The 25263-nt window shown below is 46.9% G+C and overlaps 1 protein-coding gene across 1 annotated transcript in view; it reads right to left on the bottom strand.

The window, feature by feature from the left end:
* Positions 1 to 558: 558 nt before the first annotated feature.
* The window catches only part of LOC135827329 (uncharacterized), a 350751-nt gene continuing 326046 nt past the window's right edge, over positions 559 to 25263 (bottom strand). Inside the window, exons 21-25 of the mRNA XM_065339849.1 lie at positions 16467 to 16550; positions 16081 to 16141; positions 8837 to 8913; positions 6550 to 6876; positions 559 to 2197 (exon numbers count right to left, since the gene is read on the bottom strand). Coding sequence (XP_065195921.1) covers positions 6554 to 6876; positions 8837 to 8913; positions 16081 to 16141; positions 16467 to 16550 — 545 coding nt within the window. The 3' untranslated portion in view covers positions 559 to 2197; positions 6550 to 6553. The remainder of the gene's footprint in view (positions 2198 to 6549; positions 6877 to 8836; positions 8914 to 16080; positions 16142 to 16466; positions 16551 to 25263) is intronic.

Genomic DNA, 25263 nt, shown 5'->3' with positions numbered 1-25263 from the left:
GTCAACGTCGGATCTGACACTGCTAGTCAGGTCCATCTCGGGATCAATGGGTCGTGAACTCTCTACGGGTACGGCGGACTGTGAACGACTTTCTGTGCCTGTACTACGTTTCTTTCGATTTCGGCGCTGCCTCTGGCTGGTTGTTTCTTGCTCTCTCTCTAGGTCTGCAATGGCGGAGGAGTTTGATTTACAAGACGCACACGTAACATTGCCGATATCCAAATTTTGGCACAGGCGAGTGTCGGCCAGGTCCTCTCTCAGCTGGGAAAGTTCGGAGCTCAATCCACTAATCCTTCGTTGATATCGTTTCTCCTGGTCCTGAAGTTGGCTTTCAAGACGAGCTAGAGTTCTCAGCACTTCTACAACATTGTGTTCGATGCCAGGCAATGAGCGAAGCTGTGTCTGGACCTGTTCGGCGCTCACCAGCTGCTCAGTGTGATCTGGGCTAGCCATCCCACCCAGGCTGTTGGGGCTAGTCCCCAAAAGCTACCTAAAAACTACAGAAAAACGGGAGCCTCAAAACACGCAACCTACTACACGCTTGTGGCTCAAAAAGTGCAGTGCACAGTACACTAACAAGTTGTGTACCGTAATGACGTAATGAAGTAATGACGTAATGATCCGGCAAGGCAATTGCAGCAGTGGTACATGGTGTAGACCATGGTAAAGTGTAAACGCATCATGTTAAGTGCAATGATAAGGAAAACAAGTGCAAGATCAGTGCAGACACACACACACACACACATTCTGTGCTGTAATTAAAAAGGAAGGCATGCAAAGTAAAGTGCAGTTCCCACAAACGGTGTTCCTTACTGATACAGAAAAACAAAGTCAGAAAACAGAAGAGCATGAAAATACATTGCTGACTCCAACCATGTAGAATACTAGAGGCGAAAAGCAACAAAAACAGCAATGAAAACAGCTGGCAGTGAAAAAGTAACGAAAACAGCTGGCAGTGAAAAAGCAACGAAAACAGCTGGCAGTGAAAAAGCAACGAAAACAGCTGGCAGTGAAAAAGCAACGAAAACAGCTGGCAGTGAAAAAGCAACGAAAATAGCAATGAAAACAGTGATGAGCTGCACAAAGACCACAGTGTGATCTCACATCATGGATAAAAGTAATGAAGTGAATGATCAGTTCACACACGCACGTATTCTGTGCTGTAGTGATAAGAAAAATGATACAAGCGAAACAGCAGTGTACACAAACACATCATGTTGTGTAACTGTCACAGAAAACAAATGAAAACATCACTGCACACACACCCATGCAATCATATTGCAGGTCGGTAGTGATGTAGGCTGGCAAGGGAATAACAATGACAAAAAGCTCACTGGGGTCTGGAATGATGGGTAAAAAAGAGAGAAACTGTGGGTCACACAAGCACATTCTGTGCTTTAGTGATGAGAAAAATAACAAGCAACACTACAGTGCTGTAGTTCATAAACATTATACATGTAATTGTGTCATGTAATTGTGTCATGTAAATATAAAAGTAAAAAAACAAGTGACATCGCAATGCACACACGCACACATACATATTTCCATGAGGCAATAATGGAGACTAGCAAGTGAAGCCGCAGTGAAACGCACAAGCCACGTTGTGATCAGAAATGATGGATAAAAACGAGTCCGACTGTGCAACATGCAGATAATCATGACAGTGTGTTCTGTTACGTTGTAGTACTAAAAGCAAGCCGAACGGGAACTTCAGGGCAAACACACACGTGGACATCATTGATGACGAAGAAGAGCAAGTGAAATGGCATTACACACAAGCACATTGTGCTACAAAAATAGCTAGGCAAATTTTGTAGCCGGCAATAAGTGCACATGCACATACAAACAAACACACACACACACACACACACACACACACATACATTCAACATATACATACACTCACAAACACATACATTCATAAAAAAAAGACTTGAAAAAGACGAGTGAAAGTGTCAGTGAACATAAACGCAAAATCCATAGTTCTCTGTAATACTGAGGTAAACAAGAGAAAGATTGGTGTACAAACATGCAGGACAATATCCAAGTGAAAGAGTAAACAACAAATTGCCACAATGGCCAATTTCTAGCCAGCATGACTACTAATTGATAATGGAAAACATCAGACACTGTTCCGACTCTGGCGTCAGTGACCATGACAACGATGACCTGGTTGGAGAGTGTAGTCACCTGTAACCTGTATGTGACAAACAAACACATACATGTAGGACTCAGTATAGAGTCCATGCACTATATGATGTCCAGCACCCTATATAGAGTCCATTGGTCCAAAATCCACTATACAGAGTCCAGGAGTCCACTCAGTTTTGATCAGCTTCATCCTGCCGCGCAATCCCCTATAAGGAGTACACTTTCTCTACAAGTCCCCTATTCACGGTCCAGGACTCGCAGCATTCAGGGTCCAGGACTCACAGCAGAAGTCCAGTTTATCCAGTCACGCCGTCCTCCTGTACTATACTGTGTGTTGTGCCCGAAAAAAAAACACCTTTTCAGTTTTGCTTGCCTCGTGGCAGCGCATTCCTTTCTTCACTTCAGCCATGGCTGCCAGTTCTGCTGTGCAGTTGCTGACAGTAATCTGTCTCGAGGTAACCAAGGAGGATAAGGAGACGTTCAAAATCAAATCTGGAAAGCGTCTTGTGGTTCTCTGAAGACGTTTCATCAGTGCGCGGGATGAAAGCAGAAATTGCAGAACGAGAAAAGTTCAGCACAGTTCGAATCTGACGAGTCAGGTACACTGACACTCTCTTTCGTTCGACGCCACAAGGAACCCCTGTTTGGCTGGCCATTGCTGCCAGTAAGACGTTTGAACGGTTTCATCAGAGCGAGGGATGAAAGCAGAAAGCGGAGAACGATAAAAGTTCAGCACAGTTCCAAAATCTGACGAGTCAGATACACTGACACTCTCTTTCGTTCGACGCCACAAGGATACCCTGTTTGACTGGACAAGAGCTGCCTATACCACCGTGTCAAAAGGCTGTCCAACTACATGGCAGGACGATGACTGAGGTAAGGAAGCTTTTACTCGTTTCGATTGGTCTGCTGTTCTGTCGTTATGCTTGAATTTTTTTACATTTTCAAAGAGCGTATCGCTTTTGTTTGATGTTGCTTGAATGAATGCCCTAAAAGTATCAACCACTTCGTAATAGTCCTCAAGGACTGCAAGGACTTTGCATCAAGATCAATCGTATACGATCGTCTAGCTATCATCAATTATTATTTTATTTCATGAGAAATGTATTTTTATCCCTGTGATAATTATGTGAACTCCACGACACTCTTCCTGTTGTAGGCTCTAGTATGATGTCAAATACAATAGGATCCACAAACGCAGTGCCAGTGTACTAGTAGTAGTAGGAGGAGGATTTCTTGTATGCCGATGACAAGAAAAAGCTTCTCAAGCTAATACATGTACTCGTATTCCATGAAGTAACCGTTTCGATGTCACAAACATGACATTGTGTCAGTGAAACTGCCTCGTGACAACAAATCATTGCATTTCCATCTTGGACTGACTGACGGCAACGCTGTACAGATTGTTCAAATCATATCATATCAATTTCGTTGCAGTGAAGTGAAACACTGTGTACACTACATGTATGGTGGTGTGTTTGTGCGTCTTGAGTGTGCACAAACGATCTTATTCCTCGTATTACTAATAGATTATTGTCCCCACCGTCACCTGTTCACAGGTCTTTGAGTGGATGGATTTTCATTGAGCATCACATTCGTTGAGAACTTGGTAGTTGTGTGCTCCCATGCATCATTACGGTAATAAGCGTATCCTTGTGCAATCTATTTGTTGCAGGTGTGCTGATCTTCAGAAGCTTGTGGAACTGAGTGCTACTGAACATTTGCATGGCCATGAGCAATGGTGAAGCTTGCTATTGCACTCTAGTATTATGCTGACTACTGCACTATGTTACTCTCTTACACTACTACATGTATGTAAACGTGCGTGTATCCGCCCACGTATGCATTTGTTTCGTATAATTATTAAACTTTTGTTATCCCTCTTGACTTTACGTGTAAATGGGTGGACGTTTGCATGGCTGTTGGAGTTGCGTGTGTATTGTGTCTCTACTCTTTTTTTGGTGTTTTCTTGGCGTTGTATAAGTTTGTGTGTGTGTGTGTGTGTGTGTGTGTGTGTGTGTGTGTGTGTGTGTGTGTGTGTGTGTGTGTGTGTGTGTGTGTGTGTGTGCGCGCGCGCGCGCACAATAATTTGAAAACAAATAATTAATCCTTGGCTCTCCATTATTCTTTTTCAATTCTTGGTTTTTTTTCTAGGCATTTTCTTGGCGTTGTGTGGGTGTGTGCATGTGTGTGTGTGTGCGTGGACAATAATTTTGCAACACTACATGATTGAGATATTGTAATTTGCAGCGTCTGCGAAGAGACCACTTGATTTGAGGATGGTGTTTGTAGGGTTTTTCGTGTAATGAAGTGGCTGCAGTGGCGCCTCAATACTTATTTTTTATCTTGAGAAGTGAATGATGTAAAGGATTAAAGGGAGAGGCCGTTTTCTGGTTAATATTCGCTGCTTACAGCAGATCCTATGTCTAATTTGAAACTCTGGATAGGGGATGCCTAACTGGCTGGACTTTATACAGGGAGTGTTGTCCACATAAAGACTCTTTATAGTTGATTTCAAAGTTTGGACTCCGTACAGTTGATTTTGGACCAATGGACTCTATATAGGGGTGAAGCCAATTGGCTGGATTCTATACAGGGAGTGATGTCCATCTAAACTTTGAGCTCACAGTTGATTCCAAGTTTGGACTCTGTACAGTGGATTTTGGACCAATGGACTCTATATAGGGCGTGGACATCATATAGGGGCTGGACGCTCTACTGAGTCCAACATATATGTAAACACCATTTATACACACGTGTACACAAATACATGTACACACACACAAACTTGTACACGTGCACACACACACACACACACACACACACACACACACACACACCATGCACCATGTACCATGTATACGCCTGTCGCAAGAGAAGCACGGAAACCTGCAAATGCACTGGACGTGCACCCACAGATTTTCTCTAAAAGCAACGATAGCGAACAAAATCTGAATGAGACAGATCAAGACCTGCGCCAGATAACTGTCTAATCCACACAACTGGCGAAGCAAGGTGAATCGAACACAGTTACTAAGCACATCCTACACTTGCTGGGGTAACCAGTATATACAGCACGCTGCTTTGATAGAAGCAGACTCTAGATGCACTGGTACCTTGAAGTGAAATTGGAGTTATTTTACCAACCAGCCTCGGCTATGAGTACTGGGAACCCAGAGCCAACAGACATACCAACAACCTCAGCCATGAAAGATATTATAGTAAGGACACACTGGATTGTGGAGCCGAAACTAGTTCAACTTCCAAATGCTTACACACACACACACACACACACACACCTCACCTCACCTCACCTCACCTCAGACATGCCCATCGCAGAAGCAATGATAGCGAATAGCTATGTTAGACATAGCAACTTGTGCTGGGATTACACCATTCAACAGCTTGCAAGGCTGATGAATTGACCGCCACTATTTTTAGCCTGGTATCCACCACACAGCTGTTTGAAGTGACGTTTTCTGGCCAGTGAATCCCTATTTTTTCATTTTGCATTTTTTTTCTACACGCACACACCACACCACATACTCCGGCATACACACGCACACGCACACGCACACGCACGCACGCACACGCACACACACACACACACACACACACACACACACACACACACACACACTCACATGCACACACATATACACACCACGCACGCACATACACACACACCACGCACCGCACACGCGCACTCACACACGCACGCACACACGCACGCACACACATGCAGTGCATACTTGGTCCGTCTAGTTAAAATTGGCGCATATCTTCGCACTTGATAATAAATTTGATTTTTCGGTGATATGCCTGTGTTATACGACATGGAAGCACCGATTCACCATCCTAACATAACCATTGAGCATTGCTTCCGACGACATGACAGTTTCTGCTTACTTCCAGCTGTCTGGTGGCGAGAATGGTTGACCGCGGGGAATTTAAGAAAAGCTGGAAAGTGCTTCACGAGCTTGAATTTCAGTGCTCGCACAGTACAGCGCCCAAGTGAAGAGTTATCACCAGCAAATCGCTGACGAAGAAACTACAGCTCATGTAGACATCTCCAGAACATGAGACCAATCCGGCAGACACACTTTGAAGCTCACAGAGGACCGGGCAAAGGAGCTAATCAAAATAAACACCAAGTCCTGAGGGAAACGCTCGTGCAAAGGACTTTCAGGAAAGCAGCCGAACAGACTGGTGCAAGGCCTTAGGACTTAGGAAATTAGGTGCAGTAGATCTACGCACAGGTGTTACATCAATTAAGTGGAAGCTATCACTGCGCTGCATGGTATGGGAGGGCCTTCAAGCAGCCAAACAATTTTCAAGTAGATGTCATGGCAACCGGCAGTGGTGATGTAATCATATAGGAGTGTGCTGATCACTGACCTGATTAGACTCGATCACTCTCCTTCAGCAAACTGTTCATCTGCTCAAGCCGTGTTGTGTACAGTTGTCCATAACCCTTGACGATCTTGCACAGCTTGATGTAGCCATCACGCTCCTGTGCCATGATTATATCCAGCAGCTCACAGTTGTGGGATTTGCCACCGTGGTACTTCTCAGTGATCATAAGCCTGCTGACCTGATCCAGATCCGTAAAGAAGCCATGACTCTGAGCTTTGTCACGTAGGCAAGCAGCACCTAGTGATTGCAGCCAGATGTGGATATCATCAATGAAGATGGCATGCTTGAATGGGTTCTTAAAGAACGTCTCTGAAAAGCAGAAAGGAACGTGATCATATATTGATGATGCCAATATACAATCTGATACGGTACTGTTTCTGCCAAAGCAGCAAAGGCAGTATAAATGTTCTGCAGACAAAGTGCCCGTTACGTCAAATGATCAAATACCCTTAGAAACTATTCCAGCCCGTCAATTTTATTAAATAAGCAACGAGGAGATAATAGATTTTCCTGATAAGTCTCTCATGAAAATTGATAGGAAATTTTGCTTTTATATTCATCATATTCTTCTATTCTTTTGTTTCGTAACCTCTGCCTCACTTATACTATTCCTGACTTGTTTTATCGATTGAACGCGTCCTTCTCGACATCAAGTTTTTAAGTTGTGCATTTGCCTCATAATGCATGCTGCCAGAACACTCTGGTTGACTTTGCTATGAATGAAGGCAGAGTTTTCACATCTGACAATAACGAGATTGCTTCCACACTTCTACACCTAGATACCTGACAATAACGAGATTGTTTCAATACTTCTACACCTTGGTGGATCTACCTGGCGTGGAATTTGCATTCACTTTGCTTGCAGTACTTTTCTTTTCTCCAGCACATTTCAGGACAGGATGATACAGATTTTGCTCTCGCTCGTTTTTGCTCTCACTTTCATTGTTAAAACTCACACTTGTGAATTTCACTGCTGTTGTTCTTAGTGTTATTTCTCTAACTTAGATTTTCTATGATAGCTACATTTTTTTCAGTGTCCTTTAGTACAACAACGATTCGTGATGAGTGGTGCACGAAAACTTGTTCGAATCCTTGTTTTCTCTACACAATTTCTGCATATTTTCATCGTTTTATTGTACATTGTCTCCACCGTTTCACATTGTATGAATAAAGTGTACACAAATGTCGATTCAGCTTGTCTTATTGATTGCGGTTATCATATTATTGTCTCCTCGCCATTTGTTTCGGGAGACCTCGGTTTTTATAATAGTTTTTATTGGTCATAAACCCTCGACCTCCTCATTTATTGTATTTAGAATCAACCAGTAAAAACTCCTACTCAATCTCCAACAACAAAATTAGTGGACAGCTGTTATTTGTGTTGCTATGACAACTCGTGTGCTGGACGAGTATTTGTTGTCATTGGTTCAATTTCTTTTACTCTTCATAGGCTATCAGATCATTTTCCTTATTCGGTCTATTTATAACCAGTATCTATAATGAGAGTGTGGTCTGTCTCCATTGTTTCCGGTGTTCATTTCATAACTATAGCCACTTCTCCTTGTTAGACCTTATCTGGAAGGCCAGTTCTTGCATATTCCAACAGCAGCCAAGGGAGCTAGCTCTCTTTGTTATGGGGACTGGGTCCGATCCTAAAAAGCTGTTTTTATGAACTGTTTTTATGAACTGCTTTTATTGGATAGGATACGATTATGTTGAATAAATGAGGTTTGCGTCAATGGGAGATTGACTTGGAGTTTTTACGAGTCGATTCTAAATATACTTATACCTCTCCATATTCACCTTATCATCCCTACAGCCCAACAAACGAGTCACGTTGGTCATACATGTACATGTACGCAGAACAAACTTAAGTCGTTGTTACTTCACTACAGACTGGCATGTTCTTGCATGAATCGGAGAGTGATGTGTTCCTGACAGAGTCTTGTTCAACTTTTTGTTAGGATCGATCGTGTACACATACAGCACCGAGTACTGCTCTCTTTACAGTAAGTATGGAAAAGTGGTGAATAAGTGGTGAATATCTAGCAATATCCACCACTTCTGTTGGAATGAAGTATAAGCCAGTGTATATAGAGCAAGAAGGTAGACAAGAAGGTATGTATTTTTGTGTGTTTTCGTGTATGTATATAGCATACAGACAGACTAGGACAACAATGGTAACAGCACACAAATTGAAGGGCAGTTGAGTGCAACTAGATAAGAACAGTGTAAAGAGAGCAGTCTTATGTTAAAAGGAATAACGCACCTGTTTCTTCAGAGAGCTCCGCTTCATCCTCCTGATACAGGTTTGCAATGCGTTCGTCCGTTGACCACATGGCATGGCTGAAGATACACACGCACACCCCCCCCCCACACACATACACACACACACACACACACACACACACACACAAACACACAAACACACACACACACATTCAAAATGAACAAACATGGAACATACTAACTATTTGATGACATACATCGATACTTGCGCACACATGTAGATGCCCATATTGCTGGCCGCACTCCTGGGCGCATTCCTGCTCACACTCTTGCCAACGCCCAAACTCCTGCCCACACTCATGTCCGCACACTGTGCCCACACTCCCCTGCCCACACCCCCCCCCCCCGCCCACACTTCTATGCCCACACTCCCCTGCCCACACTTCTCTACCCAATCTTCTCTACCCACACTCCCCTGCTCACACTCCCCTGCCCACACTTCTCTGCCCACACTCCCCTGCCCAAACTTCTCTGCCCACACTCCCTGCCCACACTCCCCTGCCCACACTTCTCTGCCCACCTTTCTCTACCATGGCTCCGGGTTCACGGATGTGTGATTACTGGCTGACATTATGCCATCCTTGGTTAGTGCACCCACACAGTCACTGGCCACAGTGTGAGCGGACCTAGCTTCCCCAGTTGACCCCCTTTCAGAAGAACAGTGTACACTCTGCCCACACTCCCCTGCCCACAATCCCATTCCCACACTCCCATGCCCACACTTCCCTGCCCACACTTCCCTGCCCACACTCCCCTGCCCACACTCCCCTGCCCACACTTCCCTGCCCATACTTCTCTGCCCATACTTCTCTGCGCGCATTCCTGATCACACTCCTGCCCACACTCTCCTGCCCACCCTTCTCTGCCCACACTCCCTGCCCTCTTTTCTCTGCCCACACTTCTCTGCCCACACTCCCTGCCCACACTCCCCTGCCCACACCTCTCTGCGCGCATTCCTGATCACACTCCTACCCACACTCCTGACCACCCTCCTGCCAGCCTTTATGAACATGCTCATACTCCTCCCCTCACTTCTCTGCTCGCATTCTTGACCACACTCCTGCCAGCCTTTCTGAACACGCTCATACTCCTCCCCTCACTTCTCTGCTCGCATTCTTGATCACACTCCTGCCAGCCTTTCTGAACACGCTCGTACTTCTCCCCTCACTTCTCTGCTCGCATTCTTGATCACACTCCTGCCCACACGCCTGCCAGCACTCCTTCCCACAAGCGCGCGAAGGACTAAAGGGACTGTCACTTAATTTTTGCCGACTACCCGCCAAAAAAATCTTTTCGTTTCACGTGTCAGACACGTCCGCGTGCGCCTACCATCACGACTAGCGACTACGTAGTCGACTCGCTACCTTTCACGTCAAGCAATCTGTTCACGCCACATGGCTGGATATCGATTCTAGTTCGTCCACCAACAATTGAAATTAATGTTTCTCACTTGAACACTCTGTAGAGCTGTCGCTGTCATGACAAGGCCGTGTATACTCCAAATCTACATGTAGGATGAAGAGTAACAGTTAATACTCCTGATAATGCTGATAATGAAGTTTGCTCCACAATCGCTCAGAATGCTAATGTGTGTCCATGGAGTACTAAAACGCCCAACGTGGATGAAACGGACAACAGCAGCGGCTAGAGCGTTCTCCTTCCTCGGTGAACACTGCTACAAGACACTATGCTTGATGATTCACCAAACACCAAGTCACCATCGTTGGGGGCCAATTCAGTAGTTTTCCGGCACCAGCGAGTTGTTCGTCCAGCAACTAACTTTGAGTCTTTCTTCAACACTTCGTAGAGCAGCCGCGCAAGGCCTTTCCTTCACGTTAGGGTAGCGATCCTTCCTAGATGCTATCGCCATTCATTGTTACTTTTTACTACTGTACAATGACACTCCAGTAGTGTTTCTCCGAAAATAAAGTCAACTGCCATTACTGAGTAAAGAGTCAGTACTCTCACAACAGACTCAGTAGCAGCTCGGCCTAGCACCTAGCTGGACTTGTAAAAATTAATAATTATTTTGCAAGTCTTCAATCATGTATTGTTTGCTTGTACGCGCTATCCATATCCAGCCACGTGGCGTGAACAGATTGCTTGACGTGAAAGGTAGCGAGTCGAAAACGTAGTCGCTAGTCGTGATCGTAGGCGCACACTGACGTGTCTGACACGTGAAACGAAAAGATTTTTTTGGCGGGTATTCGGCAAAAATTAAGTGACGGTCCCTTTAGTCCTTCGCAGCGCCACTCCCTCCCAGGCTGCTCAGTCCTGCCCCCACTCCTCACTACTACCTACACTACTGCCTGCACTACTGCCTACACTACTACCTGCACTACTGCCTGCACTACTGCCTACACTACTGCCTACACTTCTGCCTACACTACTGCCTACACTACTGCCTGCACTACTGCCTACACTACTGCCTACACTACTGCCTACACTACTGCCTACACTACTGCCTACACTACTGCCGGCACTACTGCCTACACTACTGCCTACACTACTGCCTACACTACTGCCTACACTACTGCCTACACTACTGCCTACACTACTGCCTACACTACTGCCTACACTACTGCCCACACTACTGCCTACACTACTGCCTACACTACTGCCTACACTACTGCCTACACTACTGCCTACACTACTGCCTACACTACTGCCCACACTACTGCCTGCACTACTGCCTACACTACTGCCTACACTACTGCCTACACTACTGCCTACACTACTGCCTACACTACTGCCTACACTACTGCCTACACTACTGCCTGCACTACTGCCTACACTACTGCCTACACTACTGCCTACACTACTGCCTACACTACTGCCTACACTACTGCCTACACTACTGCCTGCACTTCTGCCTACACTACTGCCCACACTACTGCCTGCACTACTGCCTACACTACTGCGTACACTACTGCCTACACTACTGCCTACACTACTGCCTGCAATTCTGCCTACACTACTGCCCACACTACTGCCTGCACTACTGCCTACACTACTGCCTACACTACTGCCTACACTACTGCCTACACTACTGCCTGCACTACTGCCTACACTACTGCCTACACTACTGCCTACACTTCTGCCTGCACTTCTGCCTACACTACTGCCTACACTACTGCCTACACTACTGCCTACACTACTGCCTACACTTCTGCCTGCACTACTGCCTGCACCACTGCCTACACTTCTGCACGCAGTTCTCTTTACACATTTTACCCAGGCGCGTAGCACCGCCGTTGGCGGTGGTCCGGCCAGGGGGGGGGGGGGTTCTTGGGGGGGGGGGGATCTCCCCCCGGAAATATTTTGAAATTAGGGTGCAAAATCCTGCATTCTGGGCACTTTTGGCATTGTTTTACTATTTCCAAGAAAACAACTATGGACAGCATTTAAAGCCTGTTATCTCATCCACCATTGAATAGGTGTACAAAAACTCTCAGCAAAACTAGCGAGGAAAAGAAATGCAGGCAAGAAATAATAATATGTGACAGATGGCGTACAATACGCATTGAAACAATAAGTATAATAATTATTACTGTGCATGGTCCCGCTGCTGTGTACGAAAGCCAAAACCGCGGAAATAAGACAAGAAGAGCAATCACAGGCAAACTGCTAGCTGGGTTACTTAGCTGCAAGATCAGCATCCGTGAATGTGCCAAATATTGAGCGGCGGTGATCACTGCTGGTGACATCGACGAAGGCATTGCCCAACTACACCACAGACACCTTTGGTGCGTCCATGGAGCTATGAAGCCGAGACCTCTGGTCGGCGGAGCTTAATGGGCCCCTCCACCACACTCCATCATTCACCCCAGTGTCTGGAGATATGTGGATTTTGTAGAAAAAAAACAAGAAAAAAAAACAGTGCATCTGTCCTGTCCTTGTGCGTCTGGAGGAGCATGACTGAAATTAACCGACTCTGGCCCATTGTGGAGCGGAGATAGGTCCTGATTCTCCGCATTGCTGAGAAAGATCTCTCGCTGATGGCGTTGGTAGCTGGGCTCACCAGAATCAAGCGCACCAGCTTCACAACTTCAGACAGAAGCTGCCTCTGAGAGGTGGAGTAGCCCCGCAAGAACTTCAGCACAGACCTAAACGTGACATCGTCATTAGAGGTCAGCTGCGTCTGAAGGAGGGAAAACTGGGTCAGAAGGAGGTTGGAGTCGAGATCCTCGCCGTACAACTCTATCACTGCCTTGAACTCGTCTGTAGCGTCCACCCCTTTGGCACTCTTCAAGAGAAGGTTCTCCATCTGCGTGTATATGGCGAAGCCCTTCTGATTAAACCGGGTCTGGATGGAGGACTTGGCACTGTCAAGCACTTCATAATACAGCTGCCGATAGCGGCCTTCCGGGGAGCTGGGGTGGTATGCTGGCTCATCTCCACCTTCATACTTCTGTGGACGTTTGCGTTTGCGAGGGAACTGCGGTTCAGAGACATCAAACTGGTGACTTTTTGCCACAGTAGCCTCCCAGAACATCGAGAATGAAGTCTCTGTGCGCATCTTTGTGATTGTGTTCACCGTCAAACGTGCTATTTTCTGGGCTTCGGCAGCAGACATTGTTGAACTCTGGAGGGAAAAAGAGAGGTTGTCACCATGTGCCAGGACAAGACGGGCCAAACTGATTCCAAAGAAGAAGTTGAAAGTCTCCATTTGAGCCTTCACTCCGATTACGCGAGCACGCACGTCGGGTCCACACTCCCAGCCAGAACTTCATCCCACAGTTCTTGCAAGACCAGATAGTTATCCAGGATGCTTTGCAGACTCTTGCCTCGCACTGTCCAGCGGGTCGGGCACAGCACACGGAATCCTGGTGTGTTGGGCGAGATCTCACCCTTCAGGACGTCAAATCGGGCATTCCGTTTTTGCGAGTACTTATAAAATTAACTTGCTGATCAACTCGCTGGTGACATCGAGGGAATCTCTGGTCACATCGAGGGAATCTCTGGTCAGCACAGTCGTCTTGATGGTGTCGCACATTGCCAGGTTCAGAGAGTGCCCGTAGCAGGGCACAAAAAGAGCCCTTGGCTCTTCATCTCCCAACTGCTTCGCGACACCAGATCTGTGGCCAGCCATATTTGAGGCACCGTCGTAGCATTGGCCTCGGCAACGGTTGAGTCGGTTGGAGGTTGAGTCGCAGCATGCAGTCCCGGATAGCCGCAACGATCGTATCTGCAGATATGTTGTCAATCTGGCACAAACCAACGAAATCTTCATGAGCTTCCAACTCCTGGTCAACCCACTGGAAGCACAACGCCAGCTGTTCCTTGTTACTTCAAAAAAGATACGTCTGCGCACTCATTGGCCATTACGCTGAACACCTCAGCAGTATGGATGGACTTGGCCACATTCCGGAGTATGCTATGAACCATTAGATGAAGGATTTCGTTCTGGATTTTGGGGGAGCAGTACTTATCCACTCGTTGCTCCAGCCAGGCACGCAACTCGGGAGTATGTAGCTTCTGTAGTTGCAGCAGTTGCATAAAGTTCGACTCCGCATTGCCGTGGCCACGCAAGGGAAGACCTTGGCGACCCAAAAACGTCATGTTCTGTAGGATTCTCACAAACATTCGCCGATTCAGGGCTTTCTCCTTGGCATGGGCTTGCCTTAGCGCCTCACCAACGTCCTGGACAGTCTGCGGTAGCACAAGCATCACCTGGACAGCGTCGATATGACACAGCGACTTTTCGTGCCGGCGGAACCCCTCCGTGGCATCTTTCCAATTCTTGAAGCCCTTAGAAATGAAGGCCGAGTCCTCCGATGGCGCTTTCAGCTTCCCTTGCTGATCAGCAAAGGAACACAAATGGCAGGTCACAGAATCCGTCGACTCGTCGTAGTGCAACCAATTGAATTTATCTAACCAAGCTGGTTGAAACGGACGCTCAACGATCGATGTTCGCCCGAAACTTCGCTTTGGAAACGCAAAGTTCCGAGGCTGATGAGCCTCCATGGTGTCCACACAACCAGAAATCAGAGAGGAAAAAGACACACAACTACGAGAATTCTTTGGAAAAAGTGGAACACAAAAAGCAGCGGATCAGCGAAGGCGTGAAAGCGAAAAGCGTCCGTGGATGTGCATCACACAGTGTACATGGTCGTAGGCCATACCGGTAGCCCTATATGCATGTACACTCGCATGTGTTACGCGTGGGGCTCCCTGGTGCAAGCCAGGAAGTCGTACGACCCCCTACGACTCCCTGGTGTAGGCCATGCAGCCTTGCAGGGCCTTAAAAAAACGTGGTCGGACGAAAAAGTGGTCATGTCATTAAGCAAGCAGTGAAGGGAAATTATTGCCACTGCCTACTGACCAGTACTTTGGCCGAGTGGTTGTGGGCTTGCCTGCGAGTCCCAAGGTTCTGAGTTCAAGACTAGTGCTGACACCAGTGAGCGTGTACTTTGTTAACAAATGCTGTGATGCAAGCGTGAACCACTTTACATGCAGTTAACTGCTCTGACATCCACTGTCAACTGGCTACTCACTACACTGTATTCGTAGTGAGGGTAACATAGATGCAGCTAACGAGGTTTGCACCTTGTCAGGCATTGCTTGTGATACTAAGTTACCCTCGCTGTCACGTGCTACATCTGCCACCCTGGTATCTCAGGCATGGTGGTGGCCTTGTACAAGCAAAACTTCCTAAACTGGTTGTGTTTCTCAACACAATTGCATAGGCGATTTGGTTGCGTATCTGCAATCTCTACTTTCTTCTGATTATGTACTTCAAATAGGGAAATGTGTTTTAAATAGGATCTGGGAACTACACAGCTCAATAAGACCTTTCTGGTTTCTAGGGATGACGACACCGCCACATGAAAATACCACATGAAAAGACTACATGAAAAGAACACATTCAAAGGCGTCAGATGCCGCTTTTTTTTACGGATGGAGAGGAAAATTCAGATCCACCAATTACAGTATATGGGCGAAGGTGAAAACCCACTTTCTGCATCAATGTTGCCCTGTTTTCCACACCTCGTGTTCCCAACTCACTGTGGTGTACAGCACAATTGAAGCAATCCTCTTCAAGTCAGGACTTGATCATGATACATATACCTGTCATTGCACAATCATGGTCTGAGATCTCACTCACTGGGCCGGCCTGACTCATTATGTTGGAAATGGTGCAGTACATTTCACTGAACTTTACCTAGGACTGATTCAACGGTTCTATACTTCATTGTTGAGTAATGCATGCGTAGAACTTACAGTGGTGAAGTGGATAGGAAAATCCCACAGCTGCCATCAGCAGCGTGATGCTCAGCATGGCCTGATACATTCAACAGGAAAGAACAGAAAACAGATTTTAAAACTATCCCTGTCTCTGTGCAGAAGTATTCGATTATAGGAATGGGTATCAAATCATCAAGGTTAGCATAACACATACCTAACCAGTCATGTGTTCATTATCCACAGAGAAAATAATTCATTTTTTCGCATAGAATCCCATGCAAACTGAAGTTCTCTTTGAGACCTGAGCAAGCCCATAGATCAAGTTGTGTTGCAAGATAGTGTGAAGTAGACATTTGCACACAAGTAAACTAACACTAGCATACAGGGAGCACACATGGTGTATTGAGCACATTCAACTTTACCAGCATCATCTTGCCGAGCAGCAGTGGACTGACTGGCTTGATCAGAGTGTGACTGGCTGGTCGAAGGAACGCTCTCCGCGGAGTCTGACTGAACAGTGGAGGAAATAGCTCCGTCAGAGACCGGCTGGACGGCTTGCACCTGACGCTTCCGGAATATGTCTGGGAAATCGGTCGCCAGCTGCAGTGTGGAGAGTAACAAATATACAAACAAGCAACAAACATGGCTCTGATATCAACATCAGCTAGTGTCAATATCATCCACACCACTGAGAGTGAAATCAATGAGAGGTACACGGCCGAGAATACATTGTGCATTGGGTAATGGTAGGTGACAGATGTTTTGTTGAGTAAAATGATAGAACAACTTGCATACATCAACAGAGAGACATAGGCAGAGAGGGGGGAGAAGTAGAGAGAGACTGAGAGAGAGAGAGGCAGAGAGAGAGAGAGAGAGAGAGAGAGAGAGAGAGAGAGAGAGAGAGAGAGAGAGAGAGAGAGAGAGAGAGAGAGAGAGAGAGAGAGAGAGAGAGAGAGAGAGAGAGAGAGAGAGAGAAAGAGAAAGAGAAAGAGAAAGAGAAAGAGAAAGAGAAAGAGAAAGAGAAAGAGAAAGAGAAAGAGAAAGAGAAAGAGAAAGAGAAATAGAAAGAGAAAGAAAGAGAGAGAGAGAGAGAGAGAGAGAGAGAGAGAGAGGGAGAGAGAGAAAGAGAGAGAGAGCGAGAGAGAGAGAGAGGGAAAGAGAGAGGGAGAGAGAGAGACTGAGAGAGAGAGGGGCATACGCAACAGGCGATCACACTCACCAGTTCTTCATGCTGCCGTAGCACCTTGCAGATCTTTGCAAAGCGCTTGGCGTTCGGTGATTTCAGTAGCAGCTGGTGAAGCTTGGTCGAGGTGTGATGGTAGTCGGTAACTGCCCAGCTGTGGACCAATGCTGCTGCAGTGTGTAGATGATTACTGTGCTCACGTGATGAAGGTGGTGATGTAAGGCCCAGGCAGGTGGCTAGTGCAGGCAGGTCGGACTCACCAAGGCTTTCTCGGATGGACTCAAAGGACTTTGCAGAGAGCAGTGAAGCATGGTTGACCGGCCATTCGAGAAGAAGCGGGGCACGATCAACGTAACGTTGGCTAGTGGAGAGATGACCCTTTGTTGCTACGGATGATCGGACTTGCTCTGCATCGTACACAGCGAAATCAAACTTGTCGCTTGGCTCGTGGAGGTGCTGACGAATCGAAGCAGAGCTGATGATCCTTGTGGAGTAGCTAGTGCCCGGGCTATACTGTGCTTCAAGGTCACCAAACACCTTGCGCAACAGAGCCAGCAGACAATAGCCATCTAGCGAATCTTCAACGGGCGCATGGACAACAGCGACAGCTTGGCGCAGGCTGTCCGTGACGGAGATGCAACCACGGGCTGTAGAATGGACTGGAGCCACTACCACCAGATTCTTCCAGAGCTCAGCAGGAATGCCGTGAAGCTCGTGGAAATAGGCGTACAGCTCTGTCTGTAGCCGGATAACAAGAGCAGTGGAGAAGCAGTGCTGAGTCGTGAAAGAGACTCCTGCGCACGCCGACCGAGATGATGAATCTTTCTTGGCCAGTGAGCCGAGGCAGTTGTCAGCGGTCGGAAGACGGCTGGGTGCCAGGATCCTTTCTTTCTCCTGCAGCAACACACCTAGTTGTATTACCATCTGCAGCAGCAGACGGCCCTGACCTTTTGCTCCCTCGCAGCTGTTGAGCTTGTCCAGGACTTTTCGGAACATTGCAACACCATCCTTGAAGTGGAGCATATCTTCATCATCAAGCCCAGGTGGTGCGAAGATGAGACCAATGACCTTGGAGAGCAACCAGTTGGGTCGGTTAACAATGATGTCGTCCAGCTCAGGGGATGAGAAAGAAACAATCTAGAAACAAAAACACGATATGCAAACCCATACACACAGCAACACACATAGTTGTAAGCCAACATGCCCAAGCATGGATGCACACACATCCCACACGCATGCGCAGACAGAAGGATATTAAAAAAGGCCAAATACCTCCAAAATAAAACAAAACAAAGCAAGTCAACCAACCAATCCTCATGACAGTACACTTTGCCTGACCCCACATTGAGAGACAATGCATACCTGTTAAATGAACCATCCTAAGTTTTAAAGAAATGGATGTAAGGGAAACGGGTACAGATTCGCTGGCTTGAGTTGACGTATCCTCTCATGAACACGAATACAACCCTCTGGTGCCAGCCAAAGCAGCACTATGCAGCACACCCTCATATAAACTCACTTTTGAAGATCAATCCATCTAAGGTGTAAAGCACAATGCACCTGTTCTCAATGATCTCTTTATCAGCCTAAAGCCAGCAATCTGTAGGTGATGTCCCCTGCTGTCAAGCCCCAGCTAGCCATAATGTGCACAGCAACACACTAAACCTGTCCCACAATTTCCACTTCACCTTGAAGTTTCCAGCAGCCTTAAACCTACTAGTATCGGTGTATAGCTGGTCTAGCACTAAATAATAGATCATAAACTACAGCTAATTGCAGGATGGGCATCGGAATGTTCTAGATATGGGCTGTAAAAGAAGAAGGAACAAATAAAACCGGTTGCATCTTTCCCTCAAACCAACGAATAAGAACAAATGCACTTTAGGGGTCGTAGCAAAATTTTGTTTTGTCCCTGAAACGAGCATTATTCGTTGGAGGGGGTGGGAGGGGGGGGGGGGCAAAAATCGCAAGTCGACCGACACTACAGTCCATTCATCGGAAACTGTCCGGCTGGCTTTTGAAAGTTCAATCTGGGCCGAATTGAGGATACAAACCCACTTTAAATCTCAAGAATCTCATTCTGGGTTTGGGATTTACTTCTCCACATATTTTGCCATGGCATAGCTATCTAAATTTTGTAAACCTCGCTGAATTTCTACTTCCCTGTTCTTGGGCATTTCTGCCCTCAAATGTGGCAAGGAGTTATTGCATGGGTCACACCATGCAGGATATCTACTATGTGCGGGAGACACCAAAAAGGTAGGGTGCCAGTTTTCAATAAATCGGGAAAAAAATCACAAGTCGACTGATACTATACATATGTACATGACTACATTTACATGCATGTGATTTTCGTCATCCAGCATAGCAATCTGTGTTTGTTTCATAAGGACTGGAGGCGGTCGAAGTAAGAAATGAGCGATGTTCATTCAGGGACGATAAAACACTTTTGCGATGATCCCTTAGAGATGTACATGACGTAGATGACATACATCATAACATGAAATACATCTACTGCAAGTAAATTGAAACTACTCTATCTGCAGAGTATGTACATACCAGCCCATACGCATTGAGGATCTTGCGATATCGACGGATTTGTGCGGTGTTGATGCTATCTTCATCGTCATCATACTGTACGTGGCTAGCAGCACAAAGCTGTCGAGAGAACTTCCGACTTGTTGAGAATGGCTCTTGGATGTTGTCATGCAGTTGTGCCAATATTTCCTCTGCCTGCCCGAGCACTTTGGGTTGCTTGCAAGATTTCTGAACATGCACATCAACACAGTGGGTAAAGTACACTCTGTTCACAAACATGATTAAACATTTTATCGTTAATGATGTATGTATACGTCACTGAGAACGAACCCAATCCACTAATGACGTACTTCCTCCGTAAGCGAAACTTCATTGCATATTTACAGTTCAGTCTAAAGCATTCTATGGCTACAAACACACTTTGAAAAGTGGAAAACACAGCAGCATATGAGGGATTAGTTATTTACAGATGTCATACAGCTCGTTTCAAAGCAGTCCAGCTTCACTCTTCGTCTGAATCTCATGACGACTCCATTAAGATATCGTGTCTGCATCCCCGCTGACTTTCGTTTTTCTTCCGCAGCCTTTACAAGTTGCCAAAACACTAGAAATCGCCAAGTTCTTTGCCAGAACTGTGAGCTTGACGACCTCCACAGTGGCGCTGGTAGTTGTTGTCTCTGCCACTCTCCAGAATGCCTTGATGAGAAGAGGCATACAGACACAGGCAAACGCTCCTCATCTTGGCAATGGGGTATTACTATTCATGCCAACATGTTTCCACAGCTTGCAGAAGCTTATTTCTGGTTTCCTTCGTCACAAGTGACCAGTGTGCCTGCAGGCTGTGGAAGAATACCAAGTCGTCGAAGTTGAGATTGGGACTTTGAGTTGGCTGAATGGCAACCCGCATGTCAAACCCTTTTGCTTTCCCTGTGCTGCTAACACACTTGCATTGATTTTGGCTGTGTGCGGACGTGCAACATCGTGCTGGTACGGCATGCAGTGGCTGGCCGGCTTCTTCGAGCAACGCATCTTTTAAACAGTTTCTCATTTTCGCACTTCAGTGTCGTCTGGGCCTGGCTGGGGTTGTGTTCTGGTGCCGATTTTCGAAAGAACTCCACCCTTTTCAGTGGCGTGTCCAGGATTTGGCTGACGGGGGGGGGGGGGGGGGGGGGGTGCGGCCGGGATGCGGTGGGGGTAGACATCATGCTACTGTCCCAGGTCAGCCATTTTGAAAACCGATGTCAAGAAGCCGTAAATCTCACACACCACTTAGAGCAGTATTTCTGTACACGCACTTACATTATACATTCTAAACTTGAAATTACAATTCTTTTCAAATACATCCATTTTCAACCTCATATCTTATGCCTTTTTGATATCAATATTTTTCGTAGTGAACGCAGACCAAACAAGTTTGTTTTCAACTCTCATGGGAAATTTTCATCTTCCCTTTTCTTACATAAATCGGCAAATTATGGAATTGCTTTCCACCCAAAATTACCGCTATAGATTCTGTTTCAGAATTTCGGACACAATTTTGCGCTCATTATAAACAGCATATATTTGCCTGCACAAGTCGTTATAAATAATTAATGCTGATTCTCACTGTTAGGAGATTGTCCAACAATTTCTCACTGCTCAAAGCATCCTCTACATAGGCGGCGGTACTATGTCCACTTGTCACTGTGCGCTGTTCTTCATGCTATTGCTGCTCGCTGACAACAGGTACTTCCACGTCTGGCGGAGTGTGACTGTCAAGTGTCAGTCCGCTCCGAAAGTAAAAGTTCAACTGAAACAACAGCGACTTCATCACTCCCACTGTTTCCTGTTGGAGCGGCAGCAGGAGTTGCGCCGCCAGAGGAACGCTTTACAAAAAAACCCAGGCTCTGCTGGCTAGAGCTTGGTCTTTGGGGATGTCGCTGAGACATCGAAGAAAAGTCCTTGAGTCAACCAAAACACGATTCGAACGAGGATGATCGCCCGAGCCCTCGGCATTCGAATCGTGTTTTGGTTGACTGGAAGACTTTTCTTCGATGTTTGTACGTACACTCTATGTTGAAGATGCGTCGAGCGCGTCCCCGCAGGGATCACACTGTACAACAGTACAGTGTACACAGTCAGGTCACCCTCCGTGTTTCTGTAGCCGTGCATGCTCACTGTACTCTGTAGCCGTGCATGCTCACTGCACTCTGTAGCCGTGCATGCTCACTGCACTCTGTAGCCGTGCATGCTCACTGCACTCTGTAGCCTGTACGAGTCTGTACTGTAGTCTATAGACAGTACTCTGGAGTCTGGACTGTAGTGTGTACAATCAACAGCGAACCACGCGTGATCCCGCTTTTGGACGATCGTTTCAGGCCGCGCGCGCCCCGAGCCTAGCCTAGCTAGCCCCGGCGCCCTGTCTTTTATTTTTCGAAACCAAGGTCCAAACTTTGGAGGGGCGCCCCCCCCCCCCCTCCCCCGCCCCCCCCCCCCCCCTAAACCCGCCAATGCTTTTTGGAGGTTTAAAAGCCTGTCAGAACAATAGTCGGCACTGCGGCTACCCTATGTAGGGGATAGGTCACTGAAATGTTTGTCTATTGCCGACAAAAGAGACCATGAACAGAAGACAATAAACACAACGAAGTTTTGTGTAATCATCATCATCATCATCCTCTGCGTTGCCGAAAAAATAATACCGTAAAATCCCGCCAGAGCGCCCCTACCTCCTCGACCCTTCAGGTGGGGAGGGGCGGATGGGCGAGTCCTACTTGCCACATTCAGTGCTACATGAAAAAGTACGCACCCTACGAAAACTGTTCGTGCATCTTGTACACCGACCAAAGAGCCAGGAGTCGTACAGACCCGGCAAACGCAGGGTTTGTGCGATCCCTGGTCAAGAGGGTGGGCACTGTTGCGTACATTTTCAACGGGGTTGAGCACGCATCTGCAGTACAGTACGGCATCACAGACTGCGACAGAGTCATACGAGGATACAATCAATCACGTCCCTGACAAGAAGTCAGGTAGGGGCGGATGGGAGAGACGGGGCGCTCTGGCGGGATTTTACGATACTAGTGATTTAAAAACAAAAATAATAAACGACATTATGCAGCTGTGTAAGCAGTAGATGCACAGTGTGACTGCCAGGCATCTCTGTCATATGCCAATTGGCAATTCTCATGCAGAGACAAACCAGTCCACGAAACGATATTGTCAGCAAAGGAAATCTTCGGACGACCACGCTTTCTCTTACCGTCCACGACAACAAACATCACGTCACGTACAAGCTCGCAGGCAGATGGGCGGCATGTGTGCCCGAAATAGGTCAGTTTGCGTATCTTGACCCTGGCTAGCAGCTGTCTCTGCACTCCCAACTCCACCAGGATACTTTCATTTGTGCGCTTCTCCATCCAGGATACTCTGAGCAGACGTCAGTAGCACCACATTTCTGCTGCCTGTATTCGTCGTTCATCTGTCTTCCGGAGAGTCCAACTCTCTGCTCCATACAGCAGGACAGACCACACAAGGGCATGCATTATCCGGATTTTCAGTTGTCTGGAGATGTTGTGGTCTTTCAAGATGTCAACTAACTGCAGCATCCGCTCTTTCGCCATGGCAATTCTTGAAGGAATATCGAGGCTGCAATCACCGTTTGTTGTCTTCCAGGATCCCAGATACTTGAAACTGCTCACCTCTGCAATTCGTTCTCCATCGACCACAAGTGGCGTTGAAGCAGTATCGTTTGCACCAGCAGTACAAGTTTCGATATGCATGATCTTGGTTATGGACAGATTCAGTGCCAGGCCCTTCTCTCTTCCAGCGTTATTTACAGCATGGCGAGGGTAGACACTTCTGATGGATGTGCACACAATCCCGTGTCATCTGCATATCGTAGGTTCGACAGCTGGCGTCCTCCGATGCTCACACCGATACTGTCCACATCAGCAACATGCATAACACTCTCAGTGTACAGGCTAAATAGATGTGGGGACAAAATACAGCCCTGCCCAACACCCTTCTTGATGGCGAACTCTAGCGAATGCGAGCCATTCCATCGGACAACTCCGCTCATCCCCGTGTAAAGATTCTGGAGCAAACAAACTATATGGCGAAAGAAACCAAAATCCAAAAGGCAACCGAAAAGATGTAAGTGGTTAACTGTGTCAAAGGCTTTACGATAATCGATAAATTCAATGGATACAGGATTCTGCCATTCAAGAGATTTTTCGATAGTGATTTGCAGAACACAGAGCATATCTACAGTACTGCGACCAGCTCGAAAACCAGCCTGCTCATCTGGTAACTCAGCCTCTATTTTCTTTTTCATACGATTCAAGATAATTGTCAGAAGGATCTTGCTTGCATGTGGCATCAGAACAATGGTCCGATAGTTGGAACACTCCTTAGCTGATCCAGCTTTGGGTAGCACGACGATTTCTTGATGTTTCCACGTTTTTGGCAATCTCCCTGTTTTCCAAATCTCCAAACAAAGTATATGTAGGAATAGAACACAAACTGAGGATGCATGCTGAATCAGTTCTGCCACGATCCCATTAAGTCCAGGGGCTTTCCTCTTCTTCAAGGACAATATGGCTCGCTCAACCTCAGCCAAGAGAGGCACAGGCTCAGGGGTAATCAGTGGCGATGGAAGCTCCTCCGCATCATTCTCCGCCGAGGCCCAACACCCTTGATCTCCTGACAGCTGCCAAAATAGCTGCTGCCCATATTCACACCACCGCAGCAATACATCTTCCTTCTCCGTCAGGGTCGTGCCATCAGCAGCATTGATTGGCCGGAATGATGATTTGTTAATGGATTTAATGGTGTTGAATAACTCTCGGACATCATGGTTCCTCCCAGAAGATTCAATGTGTTTACATTTATCCTCTAACCACTTTCTCCTGTCACAGCGAATCCTTCGGCGCACTTCTAGTTTCAGATCCTTGTATTCTTGGTCCTCACCTGTGCATCTGGCTATACGCTTTCCTTCTGCCAGAGCTATCACCTCCTCACTGATCTAGGGCTTGGGAGGCTTTTTCCTTCCTCTGCGCCCAACTACTTCCTCCGCAACCTCCATAACTACCGCTTGAATCTGATCCCACAACACATCTGGTGTGCATTCCTCATTGTACTGGTCCTGCAGCAAGCTGAAACGATTCTCAGTCGCCACTGAATACTTTTCCGAGATGTCAGGATTCCGCAGTCTCGCCACGTCGAACGGTCGCACAGCCATAGACTTGCAGCGAACCTGACGGAAATGCTTGGTACGTAACTTCAATGTAACTAGATGGTGATCAGTGTCACATTCAGCGCCAGGGCGAGCTCTGGAATCCAGCACACTTGAGAACCACGACTTGCTGATCATCAGTAGTCGATTAGATTACGGGTGCGACCATCAGGGGATATCCATGTGCAGCGACTGCGCAGATTGTGCCGGCGAGCCGCTTGAAATTACCAACTTGTCACCGGTGGTGAAATGGCCTTCTCCGCTCCAACGCGTTTTACACAGACCAAGA

Source organism: Sycon ciliatum, chromosome 11 (genome assembly GCF_964019385.1).
Source record: "Sycon ciliatum chromosome 11, ocSycCili1.1, whole genome shotgun sequence".
NCBI lineage: Eukaryota > Metazoa > Porifera > Calcarea > Leucosolenida > Sycettidae > Sycon > Sycon ciliatum.
Note: the sequence above shows the minus strand (reverse complement) of the source record. Positions and strands in the feature narration are given on the sequence as shown.